The sequence below is a fragment of the Idiotropiscis lumnitzeri genome, chromosome 17 (assembly GCF_059441095.1).
Source record: "Idiotropiscis lumnitzeri isolate Australia: NSW breed Sydney's pygmy pipehorse chromosome 17, RoL_Ilum_1.0, whole genome shotgun sequence".
In the NCBI taxonomy this organism is placed as follows: Eukaryota; Metazoa; Chordata; class Actinopteri; order Syngnathiformes; family Syngnathidae; genus Idiotropiscis; species Idiotropiscis lumnitzeri.
The window spans coordinates 9,413,458-9,436,306 of NC_142407.1; the positions used below are offsets into that span (position 1 = coordinate 9,413,458).

At 39.8% G+C, this 22,849-nt stretch overlaps 2 protein-coding genes across 5 annotated transcripts; both read right to left on the reverse strand.

Moving 5' to 3' along the window:
* Window positions 1-831: 831 nt before the first annotated feature.
* On the reverse strand, window positions 832-13,481 carry robo4 (roundabout, axon guidance receptor, homolog 4 (Drosophila)). 3 transcript variants are annotated; one of them, XM_088279750.1, is made up of 19 exons: window positions 13,115-13,481; window positions 9,363-9,677; window positions 8,051-8,208; window positions 7,456-7,576; window positions 7,208-7,346; window positions 6,648-6,775; window positions 6,016-6,128; window positions 5,707-5,938; window positions 5,501-5,622; window positions 5,180-5,351; window positions 4,882-5,079; window positions 4,510-4,552; window positions 4,312-4,424; window positions 3,887-4,204; window positions 3,570-3,674; window positions 3,328-3,463; window positions 2,286-2,528; window positions 1,862-2,169; window positions 832-1,127 (listed from the first exon to the last, which is right to left on the reverse strand). In XM_088279750.1, the coding sequence occupies exons 1-19, from the start codon at window positions 13,359-13,361 to the stop codon at window positions 946-948; spliced, it is 3,393 nt and encodes a 1,130-aa protein (XP_088135876.1). In that variant the 5' UTR covers window positions 13,362-13,481; the 3' UTR covers window positions 832-945. The 3 variants fall into 3 exon arrangements, with proteins under 3 accessions (XP_088135876.1, XP_088135875.1, XP_088135877.1); XM_088279749.1 differs by having other exon boundaries at window positions 1,862-2,172; XM_088279751.1 differs by lacking the exon at window positions 13,115-13,481 and adding an exon at window positions 11,131-11,222 and having other exon boundaries at window positions 1,862-2,172.
* A 3,764-nt stretch (window positions 13,482-17,245) lies between these two features.
* tmem218 (transmembrane protein 218) lies at window positions 17,246-22,101 on the reverse strand. 2 transcript variants are annotated; one of them, XM_088279641.1, is made up of 3 exons: window positions 20,943-21,340; window positions 20,601-20,703; window positions 17,246-17,764 (listed from the first exon to the last, which is right to left on the reverse strand). In XM_088279641.1, the coding sequence occupies exons 1-3, from the start codon at window positions 21,083-21,085 to the stop codon at window positions 17,630-17,632; spliced, it is 381 nt and encodes a 126-aa protein (XP_088135767.1). In that variant the 5' UTR covers window positions 21,086-21,340; the 3' UTR covers window positions 17,246-17,629. The 2 variants fall into 2 exon arrangements, with proteins under 2 accessions (XP_088135767.1, XP_088135766.1); XM_088279640.1 differs by lacking the exon at window positions 20,943-21,340 and adding an exon at window positions 21,708-22,101 and having other exon boundaries at window positions 17,247-17,764.
* Between the last annotated feature and the right edge of the window lie 748 nt (window positions 22,102-22,849).

Here is a 22,849-nt window from a genome sequence, read left to right on the forward strand (position 1 = left end):
AAGAGCAAAGGGAAAAAATACTCTTTGATGTACGTTTAGACATATTTAAATAACCACTACTAGATTTGTAAAGTTGTTCTAATAGGCGGCGGTGGTGGTTGGCACTTGTGATGGGTAAATTAAGCTTCAAATCTGCTTCATGAACCAGTTGTAGTATTTTTGGACTCCAGTAGATGGCGCTCTCGGTTCAACATGGGGCTGAAAGCACACTGACTTGCCTTTTTTTTTTAAACACTTTATTTAAAGCAACAGTGCCATCTACAGGACTCAAAAATACAACAACTGGTTCATGAAGCAAATTTGAAGCTTCATTTTCCCATCACTAGTTGGCAAAATGTAAAAATTGAATTTTCAATTTGGGGCATTGACTCGAAGAGGGCCAAAGTCAGTTTGTTTTAAGAGGGCTCCAAATCCCTGCCACCGCCCTTTCATATTTATGCCAACAAAATAATCTGATTGTGTACAAGTAAAAAAAATCAGGCAGCAAAATGCAGCTTGATGGGCTGTCAGCTCTTATAAAATCTTGCAACGAACATGAAAATCAGCAAACAAGCGGTGTGAGAAAAGCTCGCTTTGTATTTCTGGTGTTTAATGACTCTATCTCACTTGGCTTCGTGTCTTTTTCAAAACACATCAGGTGAGAAAATCCCGAGGGAGGTTTTTCATTATCCTCCTCTCTAATGAGTGAAAGGAATACAAGGAGGCGCGGGAAAAAAATGCCATCACGAAATAGAAGTCATTTGCAGGATGCCACAAAAAGTAGTTGGACTTCCATAGGATGTCCTGAAGAAACAATTACAGAAATGCAGATGTAAAGAAATGTAAAAAAAAAATTTTAAAAAAAACGTAAATAAGATTACACCTGGATATTTATATATTCTTAGAAAAGCTAAAGTACGAAAGGCTTTACATGTTCCAGGGCTGCAAACCCGGGAGGAGAATTTCTTAAGTATTAAAGGATTTCATATTTCTGGCAGGATTGTAGGCTCGGTACTGAGCTTCCATTTCCTCCATCCAGTTCATGCTCCAGTCCCACGCAGGAACAGGGTCCATCTCTCCGAAGGTGTTGCCCTCGGCACAAAAAGCCGGATACAGGCCGCTGAGAGGGGAGGCCGGTGGAGAAAAGTCTAAATACAGAAGAGGACAAAGTATGGTGATGTGTATTTATTGTTGTCGTGGGAGGAAGAGATTATGCAGTGTAGAGTTCATTATATGCACGGGCGCACATAAATTAGTGACACAATTTATTTTTGACCGTACTTACTGGAAATATATCTTTTGTGTTACCAAAAGCGACTGCATTTGTAATATCTCTTCAATTTTAATATATCAGGCATGGCGCTGGAGAAAGCAGACTTTGGTTTGGATTTTTTTATTATTTTTTTTTAAATCTAATCTTTTTATGCACGAAAATAAATCGTCACTGTCCAGTGAAAAACACTTAAGTCCAACATGCCTGACTAGGACAGTGGTCAGATTTCTAAAATGAGGACCCCATCTAGTGGATGAATGCAAAAGCACACCGAAACTCAAAAGGTTGCAGCAGTGGAGCAGCCGGTTTTAATGTTCGGGCAATAATAATTAGATTTTTTTTATCCCCTTTGCACTAAAATGTGTAAAATGTCTCGTTTGACTTCACTAAAAATTATTACCGTACTCCTGAGCAATTATATAATTATAATTTATACAATTATTTAATAATCCTGCATAATGAAATAATGATCATTATAATATGAAATATAATCATTATATCAATCAATATCTCTTATGGTCTTGAACTGCATTCCAAAAATTGGCTCAAATTGTCATTGTGTCTCTCAATAATATTGAATAAGTCTAAGCACACACTTTTTCTGCTCACCTGACAAAGAAGCTCCAGAGACAGACTCCGCTGTGAGAAAGTGAGCAAAGTTGCTACTGGCATTCGTGTAGCAGCTGTCTACTGAGCTGATGATGCTCGTACGGGCACTTGCAAAGTTTCCATCCGAGATTGAGCTCCACGTGTTCCACAAGGAGCTCTCCCAGTCACTGTAACAGGACGAAGGCGAACTTTGAAGACGAGCGTGGCGCAATCCAATCGGTGGGGCCTCAGAGGAGTTGTGAGGGGCCATCTGAGCAGGGGGGATGAGCGTATTGTTGGTGGGAAGAGGGCGGAGGCAGGAAAGGGCACTGCTGAGACAGAATAAAGACTCGGTCACCTGCTGACATTGTTTTTATTTCAGATTGGATATATTGTGTGTCGGGGGGGAGTGGAAAAAATAAGTTTTCTGTTTTGGCATGTTTACCTGGATTTGTCGAGTTTGGGATTAAGCTCCAGATACCGAGTGGCTTCCTGCGGGGTGAGTGTGCCATCTTGTTCTTCATTGAGAGATCGACTGGACAATGCAGGGGATTGTGGGCAGTACGAGGGGTAGTTGGTGTTGGTGTTGGTGGTGGTGGTGGACCCGGGTTGTAGATAGTCGCCTGAGGTATCACACACTGACTGCAGAGAGCCTAGATCCATTGTTAGCTTCGTGGAGCGACTGGATCTGAGAAAATTGTCAAACGAGGCAGCCTTTTTTTTAGAGTAAGATTGACGCAGGCCGAGCATTACTGGGTTTCTCATTTGACATTGGATCACGTACTTCTTAACCAGATGCATGAAAAATTAAATGTCATTTTAAATAAAAACATAGACAAAATCCCGTACGTTTAAGCCGGCAAAAAAGTGAAAATCTGCATATAATAAACAACTATTGAAACTAAATCTGTCTCCCCCCCCTCTCTTGTAAACCCCAAAAATTATTCAAAAAACAAAATGGGAGTTGGCTCCACCCCCCAAATAAAATCTACAAAATAAAACATATTTTTTAAATATTGACAAATATTGAAAAAAAAACTAAAAACTAAATCAGCGATTAGATGAATCCGCTGGTGTCAATTCGCAAGCATGTGGGGGTCCACTCAAGTCAAGGAAATGAGGAATGCTTATAATTTCCCACGGGACACCAGTTGCCCATCCCTGATCTATGCTGAAGAGATTTAGTGACAGCAGAATAATGAAACGCTTCTACACTAAATGGCCGAAGTTACCACTAACCTAGGGATCACTAACCTAACTGCGAGATACTTTTGAAAATTTCAATACACCGGTTATTAAAATTATAAGCTTTCACTTATCACTCGTTATCTTTAAGTTCAAAAACAAAAAAAATTGCATCCTCAAAACAGCTACGAGCCAACAGGTCACCAATGTGGGTGCCTGCAGAGATCTCCAAATAATCCAGTTTGGATTGATCGCGTATCGGCCCCCGGTAATACTTCTGATATAACCTGTGCGTGTCTTACCCTTCGTCTGAGGTCACACTGTACGCGTCTATAGCTTCCTCCAAGTTGAAGAGTTGCGGCGGTGGTCGCACATCTATTAGTTGCAGTGACGCAGAATTATGCAGCACTCGAGGACAGTCAGCAAATTGATTATATTCTGGACATCCACAGAGTACAGACATACAAGAAAAGTTGAAGTAGCAGGTACAATATCAGAAGACTATTAGATAATGGATATTGAAATATTGAATTTTTCGCCATACCAAGCTGACCCGATGGGACATGACTTAATCTCTGCCGGCTGAGATATGATGGAGGAACTTGGTTTCTGATTTGTACGATGGGGACACTCTTTACTGCATGCACTTCTGCAGGTAAAAAAAAAATTCAAAACAATTTGATGTATAAACTTTAATTTAGAAAATAAGGCATTAACAAGGTTTATTCATTGAATTTTTTTCAAGTTTGGCGGGCCGGATTAAAACGTTTAACGGGCCGCATGTGGCCCCCGAGCCGTAGTTTGCCCACACCTGAGCTAAATGGATGCATGTTGATAAAAATATAAATCACCACTACTCACCTTTCTTGATGTGGTTCTTCTCCCACGACTCCCCCAAAACACCCATTTTGGGCTGAGGCCTTATGGACTGTTTCCATGGTAACATCTCCCGACTTGTGTGTGGCGAGGTCTTAGGCTGAGTGAATATCTGAATGGTCTCAAATCCTTGCTGTTGTGGCAGACCATGAGGCATTCTGGGGTAACGTCTGGGACTGTTGAAAGTTTTCAGTCCATTTCCCATGAGGTCAACATAAAAGGTGCCGTAGACGCCACAGCTGTCAGTCACAATGGGAACAGCTGAGTCCATGCAGCTTGGGTCCTTCTGAGTTGGCACAAATTCTGATGAAACATGGATAAAAATATGATTCAAGTGGTATGCGATTCAAAATAAAATAGACAAAAAAAAAAAAAGAAGAAAGACAGCTTTAAATGTGGTCAGCACACACTTGTGTTCCTCATCCCTGATGGTTTGTGACCTTGAGCCCACAAATCTTGGTACTTCTTGTGAAAAGTTGGTCTCCAACTTCCAGAGATCCAAGGAGAGTCTGGAGCTGTCATCCTGAAGAGGACGAATCACATTGCAGTCAAGGTTCAAGCATCACGCATTCAGAAATATGATAAGTAAAACCTCACTCATTTTTTACCTGTGATTGATGAAGATATCTTCGCTGGCTTGTTTTCGCAAACCTGTGGGAAAAAAAAAAAAACACCCAGGTGAGGAAACGGCAGCTCAAGGAGCTGTCTGCACTCGGTCGTACTTTCAATTAGATTTTGTTTCTTAAAAAGCACTTTTGTTTTTATTTTATTTTGTTAACGGAAATGTTTTTACAGTTATGAATAAGGCCGATGGGTCAAGACCGGAACCGTACCGAGACTGACCGGCAAAAAAGGGTCAAGTGCTCCATCTGATCATGTAAGTCTTTCAACAATCCTCTTAATGGGCCTCTATGTCTGTCATAACTGGTAACATTTTCAATATTTGAGTTGTAAGTTTTACTTGCGGGTCAATTCCACACCTTTAACCCCGTCACGTCCTGGTATGAGGTGTGCCATTTTGCCGCGGCGTCTTAGCAGGCAGACAGATGCAATTACCAAGATGCACCACAAGAGGGCACCCATGCTGCCGATCAATACGGGATCCTGGATCACCGTAAACATGGGAGACTGATCCGGTCTGTAGTTTTCTGATTCAGAAGTAAATCTTATCTGTGGGTCTTTGAAACAAACACAATTAATTAAATATTTTCCCAGGTGGCAGTAAGAATGAATTTCAAATCATATTTGCATAAATGATTCAAATGTCCTTTAGCATACTTATAACAAATCCATGGGGGTCACTTGGGAGTCCAATTCCAGCCCCATTCACCGCTGCTAGGGTGATCCAGTAGCGTTTCCCGGGTTGCAGGGCAAAAATATCAAGCCAATGCTGGCTGCTATCAACAGTCCAGTTTTGGTACTGCTGCTCATATGACTCGACACACCACACCTGAATTGAGAAACCGTTTGCGTCAGGTTTGAACAGTACAGTCTGGACCAGTCAGCATATTGACTATGTGAAAAATAGAAAAAGAAAAAGTGAAAAAATGAAGCGTGGCTAAAAGAGAGACGAGATCAAAGCAACTATTCATGCGGTACCTGGTAACCCGAGATGATCCCATTATGAGTTTCAGATGGAGGAGGCTCCCAGTTCAGGTGGATGGAATTATTGTGATCATGAGAAACTGTAATGGACACAGCGAGTGGAGCTGCACCGGGAACTGCATCAAGACAATTATTAATTAGTAACCATTGATTTCAAAATGATGAAAATATAACCATATAATGACGGAAATGTTCTTTACCCGTTTCTGGAACTCGGAGGAGCTGTGTGTTACTCTCCCGGCCGTACAAACTGCTCCCATAGGGACGAACCTTAAACTCATATTTGTAGCCTCTCCTTAATGGGCCAACCTGGGTCTGAAAGCTCGGCACTGTCACCTTTTTTGCGGCCCAGTCTGAGCTGGAAGGTAAAATGGAACGATAGAGTACCTCAAAGCCATCAAGGTAATGAGGTTGAATGGCTAGAGAGTGGAGCTGAAAGCACACAATGAAGAAAAGCAGCCGATAAAGCAAAATGTTCTCTTCATTTCTGGGAAATAGAGTGTATATACCTTCCATTGAACTTGAGATATGTCGGACCCGGGGGCCATGATTGTGACATTTTCTAGAGCTAGTCGGAGGGCTGAAAGTTCGATGTGGAGATCTTTTTGCTTAGTGCTGGCAGCTACAGGACATAAACAAATACAAACAATATAAAATAGAATATTGACCCTCAACTGGTTGCCAGCCATGCTAGTGATGGGTAAATGAAGCTTCAAATCTGCTTCATGAAGCAGTTGTAGTATTTTTGGACTCCAGTAGATGGCACTCTCTGTTCAACACTGGACTGAAAGCACATTTTTAACCCTTTATTTCAACCAACAGTGCCATCTACAGGACACAAAAATACAACAACTGGTTCATGAAACACATTTGAAGCTTCATTTACCCATCCCTAGTGAATGCACAAGGTTCATTATTGCCCAATTTTAAGTGCATAAAACGGCCTACTCTCTTTGACGCTGCAACGTTAATGATTGGACAAACACGGTGACGATTCTGCCCGATGCCAGCGACATTTGAGTTTACCCCGAAAAGTTCAACTTCAACCGCAAAACAATGCACTAAAATAATGCAATAATAAGGCGATTTTTTTTTTGTTAAATGAAGAGCAGAACAAAAATCATACTGACATATTTTTTACCTTCAACTAGTAGCTGCGCAGAGGCAGTGACCACACCGACATCATTGACGGCAGTGCAGGTGTACGTGCCGGCATCTTGGGCTGTCACATAATGGATCTGAAGCGTCTGGTCTGGATTCATAAGATATCTGGACAAAAATGTTGTTTTTATGTTTAATTGTGAACTATTATATAAGTGAACTGAAATTTGGGTGTTACAGCATATTAGAATTTATTCAAAGGTAAAAAAAATAACTCTCTTCGGAGTATAAAATGCACCAGTCAAAAAAATCATTATGAAGAAGAAATCGGACTTTGGCACATTTTGCCACGTGTTTTGGGGGATTCTGTTATGATCCAATGAGAGCAAGTTTGATCTAAAAACTGGATCAAATGAAGGCAATGCAATTCAGAGGCCGCACTGCGTTGTCATTGAAACAACAACAAAAAGAAAAGTACAAAAATAAGAATGATTTTCTGATCACTTGTTTTAGCTCCAACTTTCTAAGTTGGAGTGTTTTAGAGCTTGTGGTATTATATTGCACAGTGTATTGGACTGTGAAATTTGATATTCAGAATACCTGCCATTGGGCAGCGCCCCCTGCTCTCTACTCCAGACCACCACAGGTGGGGGGTCACCTTTTGCCTGACAGTAGAACTGGGCAGACTCCCCCATTCTCACTGAGACATTTTCGGGCTTCACCACGAAAACTGGTTTTGCTGCAAAAAAAAGAGAGGAAAATATGTTGTCAATGATATTGCGTTAAATTGCTTTAATATTAAACTTCTTTTTTTTTTTTTTTTTTTTTTTACACTGGAAATGTCTAACCGAGCACAGTGAGTCGAGCTGCTCTGCTCTCGCGCACCCCCATGGTGTTGCTGGCCACACACACATAGGCACCGGAGTGGTTCTTTTCTGCAGGAGCGATGATAAGCTTTCCATTCAGCTCCTGTATTACACAAAAAAAAAACACGCACACACCAACAGTTCAGAGGAGGAAGAAATCACAAAAAAAGTTGAATCACTTAATTAATGTAAAAAATCTAATCAATTATCAACTTAGCTTTGATCAATATCACTCAGTTGAAAGTGGGTGCAAACACATTTCTCTTTTTTTTTTGGACAATACAAAAATATAAGTTGAGTATGACATCAAGTAAAGAAAAGTCAAACCGAAGGAATAAATATTGTATTTTAAATTTTAATGATTTGCTGAACCATTACTTCTTGAGAATGACCATAATGAGCTGCACCTTTATTAAGATGTAATAACTTTGTGTGAATTGCATCCGTTCTATTTATGTCAAAATGATGGGCTAATGGTGGTATGAGACTTTTGCGCGTAACTGTACAAGCTACCGGAATAAGACGAATCTCTTGCATAAGCAACATTTGAGAATAAAAGGCAAACGATGCATCTTACAGTGTAATGGAAATCGGTGTAGTTGATTGGCAGACCATCTTTTCTCCACATAATGTTAGGTTCTGGGTATCCCACCGGGGGGGCACAGTTTAAAACTGCTACCTCCCCCTCTGCCACCTCGACATCACTGGGCTGCACAGTGAAGACCTCCCGCAGTGCTGCAAAAATCAGAAAACGGCTGAGAGTTAATACAATATAAGGACAAACAAACATCTAACTGTAAACGATGAGTCATGAGCCCTTAAAGTCATTGGTTGCTCTAACAATTCTAGAAAGACGCTACTGGCGGTAAGACTTTGTTTCTTCCATGTTGATGTTGCCAATGGGAGGTTGTTAATCAACTTGGATTATCTATTAGGTTGTGCCTGTGACCAAACAGTGTTTTATGGGAAAATGAAGCTTCAAATTTGCTTCATGAACCAGTTGTTGTACTTTTGTGTGCTGTAGATGGCACTGTTGGTTTAAATAACGGGTTTAAAAAATGGCAAGTGAGTGTGCTTTCCACCCAATGTTGAACAGAGAGTGCCATCTGCTGGAGTCCAAAAATACTACAACTGGTTCATGAAGCAGATTTGAAGCTTCATTTACCCATCGCTACCAAACACCTTTCGGCGTCTATCGGATGTTAATTCTGAAGGCTTGCTCATCAAGTCAAGGCAAATCAATTCCAGAATAATGGATTGATGCCAACCGAGTAGTGAAAATACTCCGATAAACTGAGGGTGGCAATCCACCTCTAAATTGGTTTGATGGGCGAGTTTGACATAAAATGAATTAATGGAAAACTGCAACGTGGGACCATGAAATAATTAATTAAATAAAGAAGTAACTAATTAAATACATAAATAATTAGAGAGGTTTTTCTTTTTCATATAATCATTGGTAATTTATTTATTTATTTATTTATTTATTTATTTAGTTAGTTATTTAGTTATTTAGTTATTTCAATATTTAATTAATAAATTACATATTTAATTAATGACAATTTTAATTCAACATTTCATGGTGTATTCATTTATTTAATTTTGGCACTTTTAGTCCTCCATAGTGGGGGAAAAGCACCTTCCCAAACAACAAAGGGATGAGAGAATTTTCATCATAGGTGCACTTCAATAGTGAGAGAGAGAATGGAAAACAAAACAGAAAAGGAAACCAGGAAATCACATTGTATGACTTCTAAACGTCAAAGCCATTTATTTGTTTTTTTTTATCTCACAGAAATTGAAATATTTGGACAATCCATGCAAATTTTCTCAACATGTACTGCAGCAAATCTGGTCAATCATTCAGTAAAATGTACAATAAGTCTCACCTGCAATGTGCAAGGATGCATTGCGGCTAATGGCCGTTCCTGCGCTGTTCCTGGCCACACATGTGTAGATACCCTCATGCCCACTCGCAACCACACTCAGGAAAAAGAGTCGATCATCTGACAAAATCATGGGCTGCAGTTGGCCATCTCCCTTTGAAATCTCCAGGGGCTCGCCGTTGTGCAGCCATTCAATGGTTGGCTTTGGGTTTCCATCCCCCCGGCAGGAGAACGTGGCAGGTTTTCCGAACTTTACCACTACATCAGACGGGTGGTGCACAATGCGGGGTGGCACGTCATCAGCACAAACTCTGGCACCTGTTAAAACAATTCAGCAGAGGTGGGCATCGTCAGTTCATCACTAATTTTTCCCATCAGTATTTCAGGCCGACCCAATGCAAGATTTGGGACTTGATCTTTGGTTTCTAAAAACAGTTGGGGACAATGTTAGCTGTGTATCATCTGCATTTTTTTTTTTTTAGAACACTTCTATTCAATATTTACAAGTTGCCCGTTGCTCAGCTTATGGAGCACCATAACATCTCTCATCACATGACTATAGTCAGGGGTGCACATAAGCGCTGCACTGTAACGCTTTAAATGTTTGAAGAAAATATGATTATTAGTTTTCCAACCAGATAGTTTGAATGGCATTTTTCCCCACTGGATAGTTGTGTTTTATTTTGTATAATTCTAACCCATTTAATATATTTTCTTAATTTGATTAGCTCAAATAAAACAATAAATAATTATCGCAATTGACTGATATGAAATACTTAAATCATGATACATTTTTCTGACATACTACCCAGCCCTAATCCAAAGCAAACAAGTTTATACCGTTCTAGCAACAAACAATGTTTGCAGGGTGTAAAACATGAATGCCATTGTTTGAACTTCCTGCAGAGTCGGATGACCACATCCAAGGAAACAGGGGGACTGATCCGCTTCCTGATAGGAAAGGAAGCTCAAGCCAATGAGGAACAACCGAAGAACCCGTAAACTCCCTGATCAACATCATACTCACATTTAAAGAAAGTACTAACTTGGCGTGTTCATTTAAATTGGACTTTTTAGAGGCTGTAAACTTGGACACTTAAAATTGACAGAAAATATAGGTTATTTTAACTTGGGATGTGAATAACTTTAATTGTTGAACTAATGTTGCTGTGATGGAAAAAATCTAAAACTCCTTAATTCATTAATCCGCGACAACTCATTTTACTCCAGCTAGAACTAAATACAAAATCAATCAGATCAAACGTTATTCAAGCGCTACTGCACAATCAACTAAAGAAATGCTCTTACAAGGGTTCCTCCATTCATGAGAAGCGGAAATGCCTCAAATAGCAGATAACAATACCGCATTTACACATTGTCACAGCACAAAGTTACAATAAAATAAAATAAAATCATCAATGTATACCTTTCATTGTGCATAAATTAAATTCAAAACACACAAGACAATTTATGCTCACGGAAAACAACTTTAGTCAACTTTAATTAAAGTTAGGGTAGCCTTCCTCGCACACGCGCGCGCACACTCATACACTCGCAGGCGCGCGTCTGAGACGTAGCAACACGCACACTGATGACACGAAATCGGCCATTAAATTGTTTCTGTATAATCAATTAATTTTAATTTAACTTTTAAATCAGTTAACACCGATCACTTATAACGGTATTTGAACATAAATTGTAAGCAAATTGGATTTGAGGACATCTTATGTTACAAGAAATATAATGTATATACAGTACATAAGTTACTTACGTGTCAAAAGAAGCGAAGTTATCACGTAGAGCAACATGAAATCACCTCTGCACATGACTGCGGTCAGGCCACGACAAGCCATTCCACACCAAGCTTGTCCATTTTTGTTTATACTCTGCATTACGGTAACACGCAGCCAACGTGCTGCGAGGGAAGATTTCAAAATAAAAGACTTCGAAATGGAGTTACTCTGGAATTTAAAATAACTAAAGAAAATTACCATTTTGTAATCACGCAAACTTTCCACTTCTATTAAGAAATGCGACTGGCTCATGATTAAACCCAAAGATTTTCTTTCAAATCTGATGTATTCTCAAAATAAATGATCTCCAAAATCTATCATTACATTTGATTTCTACAGAATATTAAAAATAATCCTTCTGGTTTCATGCATTCACTCTACTTTTGCTTTTATTGGGATGCCGAACAGCAAGTTTTATTTGTCTATAATTCTGTTTAATACAAAATAATTTGATTTATATAGCACATTTCACAACAGCTGGAGCTGTAAAAAAGCACTTTCAAAACAATGCTAATTTGAACAAAGGTGGAGCAGACGTAATGAGAAAGTGTTACATTGATGAAAACACCTGAACATTATTGACTCAGGCTTTTACACCATCACCATGAAAACAGAGGGATTATATGACATTATTTCATGTCCATTTATTTTGTTAAGCTTTTATTTTGAAATCGGCCCACACAACGGCATTATCAACGTAATGCACAGTATAAACAGATGAAGACTAGCATTGGCTTGACCGCACTTTGTGCTCATACAGCTCCTAGTTTGTGTTAGATCATCTTCCTTTGATAAAATGATAAATTATAAAAGTATAAAAAAAGGAATTGAATTAAATCTATTCCCACTCCTCCCATTGTCAAATAACTTGCAAAGTTTCAGAGAAAAGAAGGATGACACAGAAATAACTGTACTACCACAAGCTCCTTTTTTTTTCTCCAAAGGTAGACAAAAAGAAATGGTCATTTAGTGAGCTGTTCCTTGAGAGCTCCCAAAAGAACTTGACGCTAGTGACTGATGTATATATGCATCCAACAAGTTGGGCTTGATGGCCAGGACATCAGCCATCTTTTAGGCTGCAACAAAAGATTTGGAAACCATGAAGAATGACACCATCATCCTCTCCAAAGCTTCTGTTGTGGCTTCATACAATCCGTGGGACTAAGATAGATCAGAAGGAAGGAACCTCATTCACAATGTCGACTAAAGGTCAGAACAAGCACTAGAATGGGGAAGGATGTTGGGGTGGAGAAGCAAAAGAGCAAATTAGTGGCCCCAGTGGGGGATGTGGTAAAAAGAGACTAGAGTGCAGTGTTCAAGAACATTGATGTATATGGAAGAAAAAAAAAAAAACACAGAATGAAGGCCTCTCCCAAGGCAAATGCAAAAGTCATGGGTCACCACCAGTTTTGTTCGGATGGTGCGTTAAGGAACAAGCATTCAACAAGTAATTAGCTTTCAATCCAGTTTGGCGTTGATTTGGATAAAAGTGATCTCTTTAAATGTATTTATTTATTTTTTTAAATATTATTTAATCATGTGAGTCATTATAGTACCAGTAGAAATGTCCATACCCCAGAATCAAAATGTCACCCCCAGTTTTTTTCTTTATCATCAATTCACTAGGGAATAGCCAACAAACAATCAAATGGACACAAAAAACTCAAATGTACAGTTCTATGAATTATTTTCACATGTATTAATAATTTCACATAATTTTAATATTTCACATCACTTTACCATATCCATTTTTTTTCTTTTTGCTCCATTAAAACAACCAAGGTGAATCAACTAATTCCGAGGAGTAGCTCCAACCACTTTGGGAGTCTTTGAAATGATGAAGGAACCCATTAACACAGCACGCAATCACATTATTCAAGTTCTCGCTGATTACGACACACTCACCGTTCTTGTCAAAACGCAACGCTAACACGACTGGAATGTTTAATTTTCAGAGCTCACCTTTTCTGTGGTGTGGCCTGCTGCTGGGAGGTGTGTGCTTATGTCCGAGAGGATTTCGAAAATGCACCTTGATGCGCGTCTTTGACTTCTTCTTCTCCAGTTCTGTCGGACACAGATCTTGGCATTTGCACCGTTGAGAGTACTCAGCCCAAGTGTAGAGCCATGACACATAAAGTAGCCATGCACTGACATTCATCTTGAGTCTAAAAGTCCTGCCTTCATTTCCTGGGTGCAAGTCCCAAAACATGCATTGGTTCTAGTGTGACACCCATGGCGAGGGAATTACTCACATCGTTCAATTCCAACCCACATACATTTCACATGATAATCCATAAACATGCATGAGGACCCTTTGCCTCTTCTTTGGTCCCATTCATCCTCCTCATTGGGTCCTTTTTCCTGGGGAGACAGAAAAGAGGAGGGAGAAGTTTAGGGAAATTCAACCCCCCCACCCCACCCCTGAAACAAGAAAAACAAGATTCCAACCTCATGCTGAGTAAATAGAGCGGGAAAGGGGGACCAAGGGGGACTGTCTTGTCACACATGTATGCCGTTCAATCTGCATGGGATACGGCTGAGGCTGGGGGGAGGAGGGAGTCAAAGAAGGTTCAAAAGGGGGGGGGGGCACTGAGAAGGCTGTCCGTTGGATTTCAATGATAAAAAATTCAAATGGATTAAATGTACTCGCTTTTACATTACTCGATATAGAATGTGACGAATGGTGAATTTTGTCAGGCAAGCACTATGCAGTAAAATTTTGATAGCCCTATTAGAAAAGCCATCCCGTGCAAAAAGCTGACCTCCCACCAGCCAACTTTCAAAGCAAATTTGTAGCTGCCAGTCCACACAGCGTGATACCCGTACATCATGTTGCACACATGCGGTAAGAAACAAACAAAAGTAAGTCATTCAGAATAGAGGGGAATGCTGTGGTTGCATTTCAAACACCTTTGGTTCATTAGCTCGGATTCCCTGAGAGTTCAAAGGTTATGTTTTTTTCAGTCTCGTGGCTCTTGGCCTTCGTTTTATGTAACAAGCAGGAAATGGAAGATAGGAAAACTGTTATGGGTTCTTTTGTCAGTAAATTGAGAAAAATGTTCAACGGCTATTTTACATCCAAGAGTCTTGGTTTTCTTAAAGGGGACGTGAACCCAAAAATGTTCTTTACAAGAATATGTCCCATGTAGGTCCACTCGTCTAAACACGGCATTCTGATTAATATTGCGTCTGCGGAATATGAGTTACGGAGTAAAATGCACCAGTTCTCAGCCATTTCAGGGGGACGGCCATTTTGTCCACTTAAGGCAACTGAAAATGACAGAGCTCAAGGCTCAGCTAACACCCAAACATGGTTCAGCTTGAGAAAACAGGTGAGCTGTGATTGGTCATTACCTGAGCAACTGTGATGTCATTTTCAGTCAACAGAAGTAACAAAATGGCCGCCCCAGGGTGGATTTTGCTGCTTAAGTCACATTCCATGAACGCAATACAAATCAAAATGCCATGTTTAGACGCATAAAGCATTTTATTGCGAAGGATTTTTGGGGGTTGACTTCCCCTTTAAAATACAAGGACAATGTATCTGCTTTCATTGAGGACTAAGGAAATCCAAGTATTCGCCAACTAGCTTTTGACAGTTTAGTTATTTAGTTCCTTGGCCACTCTGGAGAGGATCAGTTGAAGAGATCAAGTCCATGTTTAACAATTACAGTAGATTAGACCAAAAGAGCAAGCTCCGGGGGCCGCTATGACCACCCATGCTCTTTCTGTTCTTTAATCATGATTGCCACTGGCTTTCACTAAGCTTTGACTGTACAAAATCATTTCTTCAATACTGTTGAACTGACCCACCACCCCACCGATAAGAGATTTCGTCACCCTTCAATAGGGTGCCATGTTCAAGCAGCAGCGGGCTGGAGGCGAGCAACCTGACCGCTAATCCCGTCATTCAATTGCTCCATAGGATACCGATGGGGTTATTCCTCAGGAGAAAAAGAAATAAAAAGCGATCCGAGGATGGAGAGAAAACAAACAGGAAAGATTATTTTCTGGGTGGAAATGACTCCTTAGCGATTGAATGATTTGGTTTGTTTAGAATAATAGTTCCTCGCACCATATGAGCTCATAAAAAATAGTTTTATCTCCGCTTTCTGGAAGACATGGTAAACATTGCTATCTGGATGATTTAACAAGAACTGAGACTCATTCTTCTGGGATAAGAGCTCCGACTTCGGCGTCCACCAAACGTTAATGACTTGTTGTGTTTGCTTGGGAGGAGGTGGCACACATATCGCAATCAGAGGGCAAAACAGCCGAGATTGAGAGCAGCAAACTAGAAGTTCTGCTTGAGTGCATCTGAATGCACAAATCTGCCGGAGAGGAGTGCACCGACGTCCCCTTTGCAGCTTCACAACTTCACACTCCGAGCTTTCGGCTCACGCCTCTTTACCCTTGCATTGCTCTTTCTTTCTTTCTCCGGTCTTCCCGCCTCCCCCCTCTTTATATGTCCAGCTGGCTGGGCCACAAAGACTTTGTCCCCTGGTTTCCAATGACGCCGCACACCCCCACTTGCTTTGTTCGGCTCATTTTCCCACTCCCCAGACACAGTGTTTAGCCACAAAAATTAAAATGAGGAAGGCAAAGAAAAAAAAAAAAAGTGTGTGTGTGTGTGTGTTGGGGTAGTGGGCAAAGATTTCCGAGGTGTTGAGTTAGTGTGAGAAATTGTGTGAGAATAAATATATTAGACAAGGAAAACTATTGGATATTTTAAATCATGTCTTGGGGGATTGCAATCTTCAAGTGTTGAACATTTTCTGGATTGAAATCCTGAAATTCAAAAGGAATTTGAATGGGTCATTTTCTTGAGCAAAACATTTTTTCATGCAGCCAATTTATTTAAGGCAAAAAGTCGATCAAGGTCCAAACATTCCAGATGGCATCCTGCTGAAATTCCCCCCCGTTTCCCAGCTTGTGTGAAAATTTGGGTCTGTATTGTTAAGCATGAAGTAAAAAGGAACACGGTACAGGGATGTGGACCGGAACTAATAGGATTGGTTTTGATTCATTAGATTCCCTTTTCTTATCCTGGTTGGCATTCCATTCCACACACTTTTTTAAGAGGGCAAGTGTTTAACTGAGCTAGTGCAAAAAAAAACTTTCATTGCAAGTATCTGCTGGTTCACACCTGAAATCAGTTGAACATCACTTTTGAGTTTAGTGTCTTTGAGTTCTGCAGAATGGATGTGTAGCCGCTGAAGGAATGGAACGGCTTTTACAAAATGACAAATGTTCGGGCAAAAATGCACTCGAGGACTTAGAAGGATACTGGATCAAGAGTTGTTCATGGGATAGACTACAAATCTGGCTGAGACTTAGACTTCACTTTATTGAAGCCTTGGGAAATTAAAGTCAGAGTTAATCATTGCGCAAATCAAAGAGGCCCATTTCCGTGCCGAGCTCAAGTCGAGCAAAAACCGCAGTGCGCATTCCTAGACTTTGCACAGGTTGAATCAGGCAAAAAGGGGCTTTTGCGCCGTTGTGGGATGGAACCAGCTGACTCCGGATCAATCGAATTGGTTTTGGCCTTGTCACTTACATGCAGTGAATTCTCCAGATTCTAGACGATTAAATTCCTAAATTCCTTGCAATTGTACGTTGTTCGTCGTTAACCTGTTCGGGTATTTCCTCAAGCAGTTGTTCCCGAAGAGGTGGAACCCGTCCCATATTTACTTGAGAATGACGGAGCAATTCAGACAAAATCTTTTTTTTTTTTAACCCAACGATGTCACCCACCAGCTCCCAATTATAGCCTGTTCACCTGCGGGATGCTCCAAATTAGTGTTTGAGCATTCCTCTCCTTCGTATTTTTTGCCACCTGTCCCAGCTTTTTCTGAACGTGTAGCAGCACAAATACGGGAACAGGACACATGTGTAAATTTGAGCTTGAAATAAAATTTTTTGAGTGTGGTGCAAAAATTAGGGGTGTAATGAACTATTGTCACCCTGATTTAATGTTTAAAAAATGTTTTTGTCCTTAAGGCGTCATGGAAGCAGTCCTTACCTTGTTAGGTTTAAACAAGACAAAAAAAAAGGAGAATATGTACTTTTTTTTCTTTTTATTATTAAAATTAACAAGAAAAACAACAAACACAGATTAGTAACCAAGTCACCCACTTTTACTAAATTTTTAAATAAATAATTTAAACTGTTTGCATTGAGGGGTTACAAATGAAAGAAAATAGGACAAATTCAACTCAAATATTAGTCAAACAAAACATGTTTCACATGCACATTCACCTATTAGTGATGCTCTAGATGCAGCCAATAGGAAACTATTTCAATACCCGACTTGCACCACGATAAGATAAACAACCTATAGGTATAGGATGTTGGCCATGGGAAAATTTCTCCTGTTATTTTGGTTCCACAGTCTGTGACAAAGACAAAGTGGGCCTCTTGCTGGCTTCTCTTCTTTTAGGTTGTAGACATCGGAAATGTGAACCCGTGCCAAGTCTTCTAGTGTGTTCTCAAAGCTTTAGCATAGACCGGCTCCAAGAAATGAAAGGGGAGCAGCATGAACAGTCCGCCGAGAAAGATCACACTCACTAACGCCAGCAGCACGTAGCGAGCGATGAACAAAGTGTCCACTATCTGTGGAAGAGAAAAGGAAAACATTTTCTTAGTCTTGTAACTTCTTAACAGTTTTTCACTATATAGTACATAGAGTTGAGAAGGCAATTGTTTAAAAGATTGAGATATTTCTAATTTCAGAATTTCTCATTTTCCGCCGCTAGATGTCAGTATAGCGCTTTCATGAGGCTGAAGTAATATGGGACAGGTCTCAAAATCGGGTCCTTGAGGGACACTTCCCTGCATGTTTTCTATCTCTCCCTGCTGCAACACACCTGATTCCAAAGATCAGGATCGTTATCAGGCTCCTTCAGGTGTGTTGCAGGTGGGGAATTTCTAAAATATACAAAAAAAAGCCGTCCTAGTGGAACAGTGTTTACGGAAATTTTAATTAATCAAAAAAAAAAGTGGCGTTCAGTTTTTTAAAATCAAATAGTAGCAATCATTGCCTACCTGTAAAATAAGTGACATGGATTCCTTTTTTTTCTGAATATTTCATTAACATATACAATGCAAATAAAGAGGAGAATAGTAAAACAAAGTATTAATTTTTTTTAAATAAAAAATTTAGATTAAAACATCTTTAAAATAATCTAAAAAGCAAGTAAACAGTTTTTAAATGGCCATTTATTATTTTCTAAATTGTTCACCTAATTTGGTGATAATTAGCCTCAAATTAAATCTGAGCGTCTTGAGTTAAAAGTTGGGACCCAAAATGTGGGCCATTATTAAAATTGTTGTTGAGCACGTGAGTTTGTGGCGGATGGAGAGAATTTGTGATTTATTTAAAAAAAAAAAAAAAAATGCTTTTGAAGACATTTTCAGCAATTATGTAGCATATTAATTTTTTTTATTTAAATTAATACTGTGTATTAATAATGATTATTTCTATTTATAACAGCTGTAACGACTTGATAATGGATCGCTGACTTCATCAAACATTATTCCACAAGATGTACAATGTAAGCTTTTCAAAATACAATCATTAAAAAATAAAAAATAAAACTCATGCAGAAAACTGCTACCGCTCTCTTCCTTGGCAGTGTCAGGCTTTGCACAAAAAAAGCGACTAAACGTGAGCAGGCCAGGACGGGCCTCTGCTCGGATTCTTCTTTTGGGTGGCAGCTTGCTCGGCAGATTTGGCCGGCTTCCTGGCACGACCCAGAGGCTACATGGGGGAGTGTTTGTTCTGTGCTACTGCTGGCCAAAGATAAAGCATAGCAGGCTTTTGTGGCAACCTTGTATACAGAGTCCACACATGCAAATGTGACTACAAAGGTAAATGCTTCTATTAGAGCTGACATTAGATTCTGGGACGGGTTCTGTATCTATCAATTATTTAAATACTGTCTTACATGTGCTTGTGATCTCGCTACAGTGTGTGAATACGTAAGCAATCGTTAGGATCTGTATGTCAGATCTATGATTAACCGGTGGTGATCAGTCTACACTGTATGTCACCCCTTGTATTAATTCTGCGGAGATAAGCGACAACAACAAATGCCGTGACTTGGCATGAATGTTGCTGTTCACACTTGGAGCGAACACAAAAGCAGCGCTTAACGTAACAGGAAGCACAACACACATAAAGGCAACGCTGTCTCATGAACAAGGTCCATGATTGAAATGGGATCCTCATCAGTGATCCACTGCAACGACAAATATGGCCTCTTGACTAGTGAGAAACAGATACCTGGTTTGATATTTGGTATTTTGGCAGCAACCTTTATTATTAATCTGAAGGCTGAGACGTGATCAATTAAAAATTGGATCATTTGGGTTAGCATGCCTCCATCTGTGACTTATTCTCCAGCAGTGGCCTGCCCACGGCACCATCTCATTGGCTGCTCATGGTAAAAGCCAATCAGCAGTGAAATCTGCATGTTGCTCCAAGAGTTTGCTCAGACTCACGGCACCTGGAGAGGAGAAAATATTGCTTGTGGTCCAGTGAGCAACGGTAAATTAAAGTGCCGGATGATGCTATTTTAAAGGGATCATCCAGCGAGGATTGCCATTTTTTTTTTCAGTAACAAGCTCAATTTATGTATCCTATTTTTCAGGAAAACGATATTAGCTTGCATTTTCTATTTTATCAATTTGTTTTGGAGAAATCAGTAACTAAATAACGTTTTGAAAACTGCCTTAAAAAAAAAAAGGTACATGGCCACGCCCCTTCGCTATGTGTCAACGTGGAAGTCATGGGAGGGACCAATCACAATTTGTCCATTCAAAATCATTGGAAAATAACTACTTGGAAAATTACTATGATCCCATTAACGTCATATGAACGAAAGTGGCAGCTCTGCTGGCTCGCAGTCTCTCAAGTCTAGACCTTTCCTGTAGTGTTAATCACTTGAATTGATGCTTTCAATCGTGTCAAGCACACAAGAGTTACCGTGTATATTAAATGCGCAATATAAATAACGCTGCCCCCCTTCCCGCTAGTAGACATTGGGGAGCTGTTAGCTTGCAGGCTAACACCCAACTAGCCGATAATTTGCCACGACAACCACATGGCTCAGGAGAGATGTTTAACCACTTGAAATGAGGTTGATGATAATATTGACAGGGAAATAGCGTTAAAAATAAGAAGTGAGTGAGTGCATTTGGGTTTAAAGATAACAGAACTCAACCGGCTACCAAAGCAACCACGACCATCCAAGTCACACTGGGAGACCCCGACCCAAAGATTTGTTCTAAATATTTGGGTAAAAATAGCAGTATTTTTATAGAACTAAATTACTGTTGCTTTACTAATCAAGTTGATTCCAAAAGCCAACATTTGCTGAGCATACCAAATGTGATTTAGTAGGAATGTCTAAATGGTAGCTTGTTACAGATCAGTAAACGCCTTCACCTCTCTCTCTTTATAAGCAGATGGGGTCGTTGGGCTTCGAGGGAAAAACACCAGTGCCAGGGTAATGGTGAGAGCCAACAGGAAAACCGGGATAATTCCAAGCCTGGAAGAAAAATACAGACAGTGAAGACAACAAGTGAAAGTGATGAACATCAGAATTATATAGTTAAATCTGACTTTGACTTCCAAAAGTACATTACACTTGGTATTACATAAATGTACAGTATGTATTGAAGAGTTTCTTTTAGAGGTGGCACATTTGATGCACTTTACGGTGTAATAAAAATTACCAGGAAATTAGAGCATTCAATTTGGTGTATAGTGTGTCGATGCTGCTCTCACATCAGTGATCCAGTTGCTCTTTGCAATGTCAGCCCAAGCAGCAGAGCCACGATTAAAACAGTTCCAATGATGAAAACGCCTTGACCAACCCAGGGAGATTGACTTTCCATTTTTTTTTTTTGCTCAGTTTGAAAGCTGTTCATCCAACGAACCAGTAAACTAATAGCATAACTAATAGGGGAGCTCTTTTATCTTTAACTGATCACAAATGATGACAGTTGTGTTCCCAGGTGTACATAAAACCAAATGGAAATAAAAACTGCAGTGGGAACTGTTCAACAACAAATATCAGTTACCCTACGTCAAATCAGTCCTTCACCTATAGGTGCCTGGCTGTTTCGAAATGTGATGCAGAGAACAGCAGCAAAGGTGCTTCAACTGGAAATAGTAACCCACGACTGGTCGCCGCATCGCAACTTGTTGACACGTGACAAGATCCGCCGTAGAATAAAAGCGATTGACTCGTGGGACTTACGTAGTGTGGCGCAACGTTAATTCTTTATCTTGTCTGCCAGTTGAGGACGCAGACCTTGATGGAACGCCATGCCCCCCCATGTGTATTTCTTAGTTAAAGTGTTTCATTCACGTTTCATACCTTCACGTAATCTTGAGAGACATCCAATAACAAACATACGCTTTTTACGATGCTTTGATAGTACAAGACGTACCAGTGCTTACCCAGGAATGTACAAAAGATCACATAAGTTTTTAGATAGAATCGTTGTGGTTTGTGTGAGGAGTATGACATCATATATGATCACTCACTTTGACGATCCAGATGCCCTTAGAAGCATCATCGAGAGCACAAAGGTCACAATCCAAACAGCAGTGATGACGAAAACGCCCGTACCAACTCCCAGCACTGTAGTAGCCATTTGGTGGTAGTTTATCGGGCAAATCGGTCCTGACTACTCAACGTTGTTGCTGCTTGTTTAGAACTATGTTAGCTGTACCTGCTAACCTTGACGTACAAATTGTGGATTGCATAACACCGGTAGTTGTACATTAGCGTTGCACTGCTTTCTGATGTGCTGAAAAGTGCCTGGTGCATGTCTCGAAATTAAGTCTAAACGAAAATACATCACTGTATGGCTCAATATAAACTCCAGTTAAACGCATCCGTTTAACACTTACTGGTAACATCAAAATCAAATTTGATTGGTTTGCTTGAAATCTTGGCTAGCCAATCGAATGCGTTGTTGCTCAAACATTTGTGGCTCCTCGGTATTGGGGAAATATAAAGAGACAAAGTATGTTCTGGGTACTCTGGGCCTTTTTGTTACCCAGTTTCGTCAAAAAAGACGGGATGTTTTCCATTTTCTTTATCTAGTAGATAATTCTATTGTCGCAATCACGCGCGGGCAAGCACAAACGCGCAAAAACGCACACGCACACTTTTCATGCGTGTATTAAACAAAGCCGGCAACACAATGACTCAGGGTGAGAACACACTGCACACTATTAAGCATTTTCATCCAACAGTCCAGTACAGTGCAGTACAGTACGTGCAGTTCAGTGTTATAACTCATGTAAAGACATGTAGTAATTAAAGTTAGCCGATAGGAGGCGGGCTTGATCCATCTTCAAAATGTGATTTTGGGAAGCTGCCTAACGTTTGCTTTTAAATTGAGAGGAAACTTTAAGTTGTATTTCTTTTGTTCTTTTTTACAATGTCTTCATTGTCCACGTTTTACTATTATTCTGCCTATGCATATATATAAGTAAGTTCATCATCAATTTAATATTCAGAATAAAATTAAATAATAATTAAATAATAATAATAATTAAAACACATAACATCAAGTAATTGATGTATGATTAGAATAACTAAGTATTTTTATCTCAAAGAGGAAAAAGGCATTTTCTTGGAACTGAAAACTCCATATCTTACGCTGTCAGACTACTCT

What these genes read in the sequence shown, in the direction of transcription:
- robo4 (XM_088279749.1), bottom strand. Translation starts at nt 13,361, where the DNA reads ATGTTTTGGGACTTGCACCCAGGAAATGAAGGCAGGACTTTTAGACTC. An exon ending in CCCCCATGGATTTGTTATAA is followed by an intron (nt 5,080 to 5,179) that starts GTATGCTAAAGG and finishes TTTGTTTCAAAG; the next exon opens with ACCCACAGATAAGATTTACT. An exon ending in GAAGAACCACATCAAGAAAG is followed by an intron (nt 3,675 to 3,886) that starts GTGAGTAGTGGT and finishes TTTTACCTGCAG; the next exon opens with AAGTGCATGCAGTAAAGAGT.
- tmem218 (XM_088279641.1), bottom strand. Translation starts at nt 21,085, where the DNA reads ATGAACAGCTTTCAAACTGAGCAAAAAAAAAAAATGGAAAGTCAATCT. An exon ending in AGAGCAACTGGATCACTGAT is followed by an intron (nt 20,704 to 20,942) that starts GTGAGAGCAGCA and finishes TTTTTCTTCCAG; the next exon opens with GCTTGGAATTATCCCGGTTT. An exon ending in CTGCTTATAAAGAGAGAGAG is followed by an intron (nt 17,765 to 20,600) that starts GTGAAGGCGTTT and finishes TCTCTTCCACAG; the next exon opens with ATAGTGGACACTTTGTTCAT.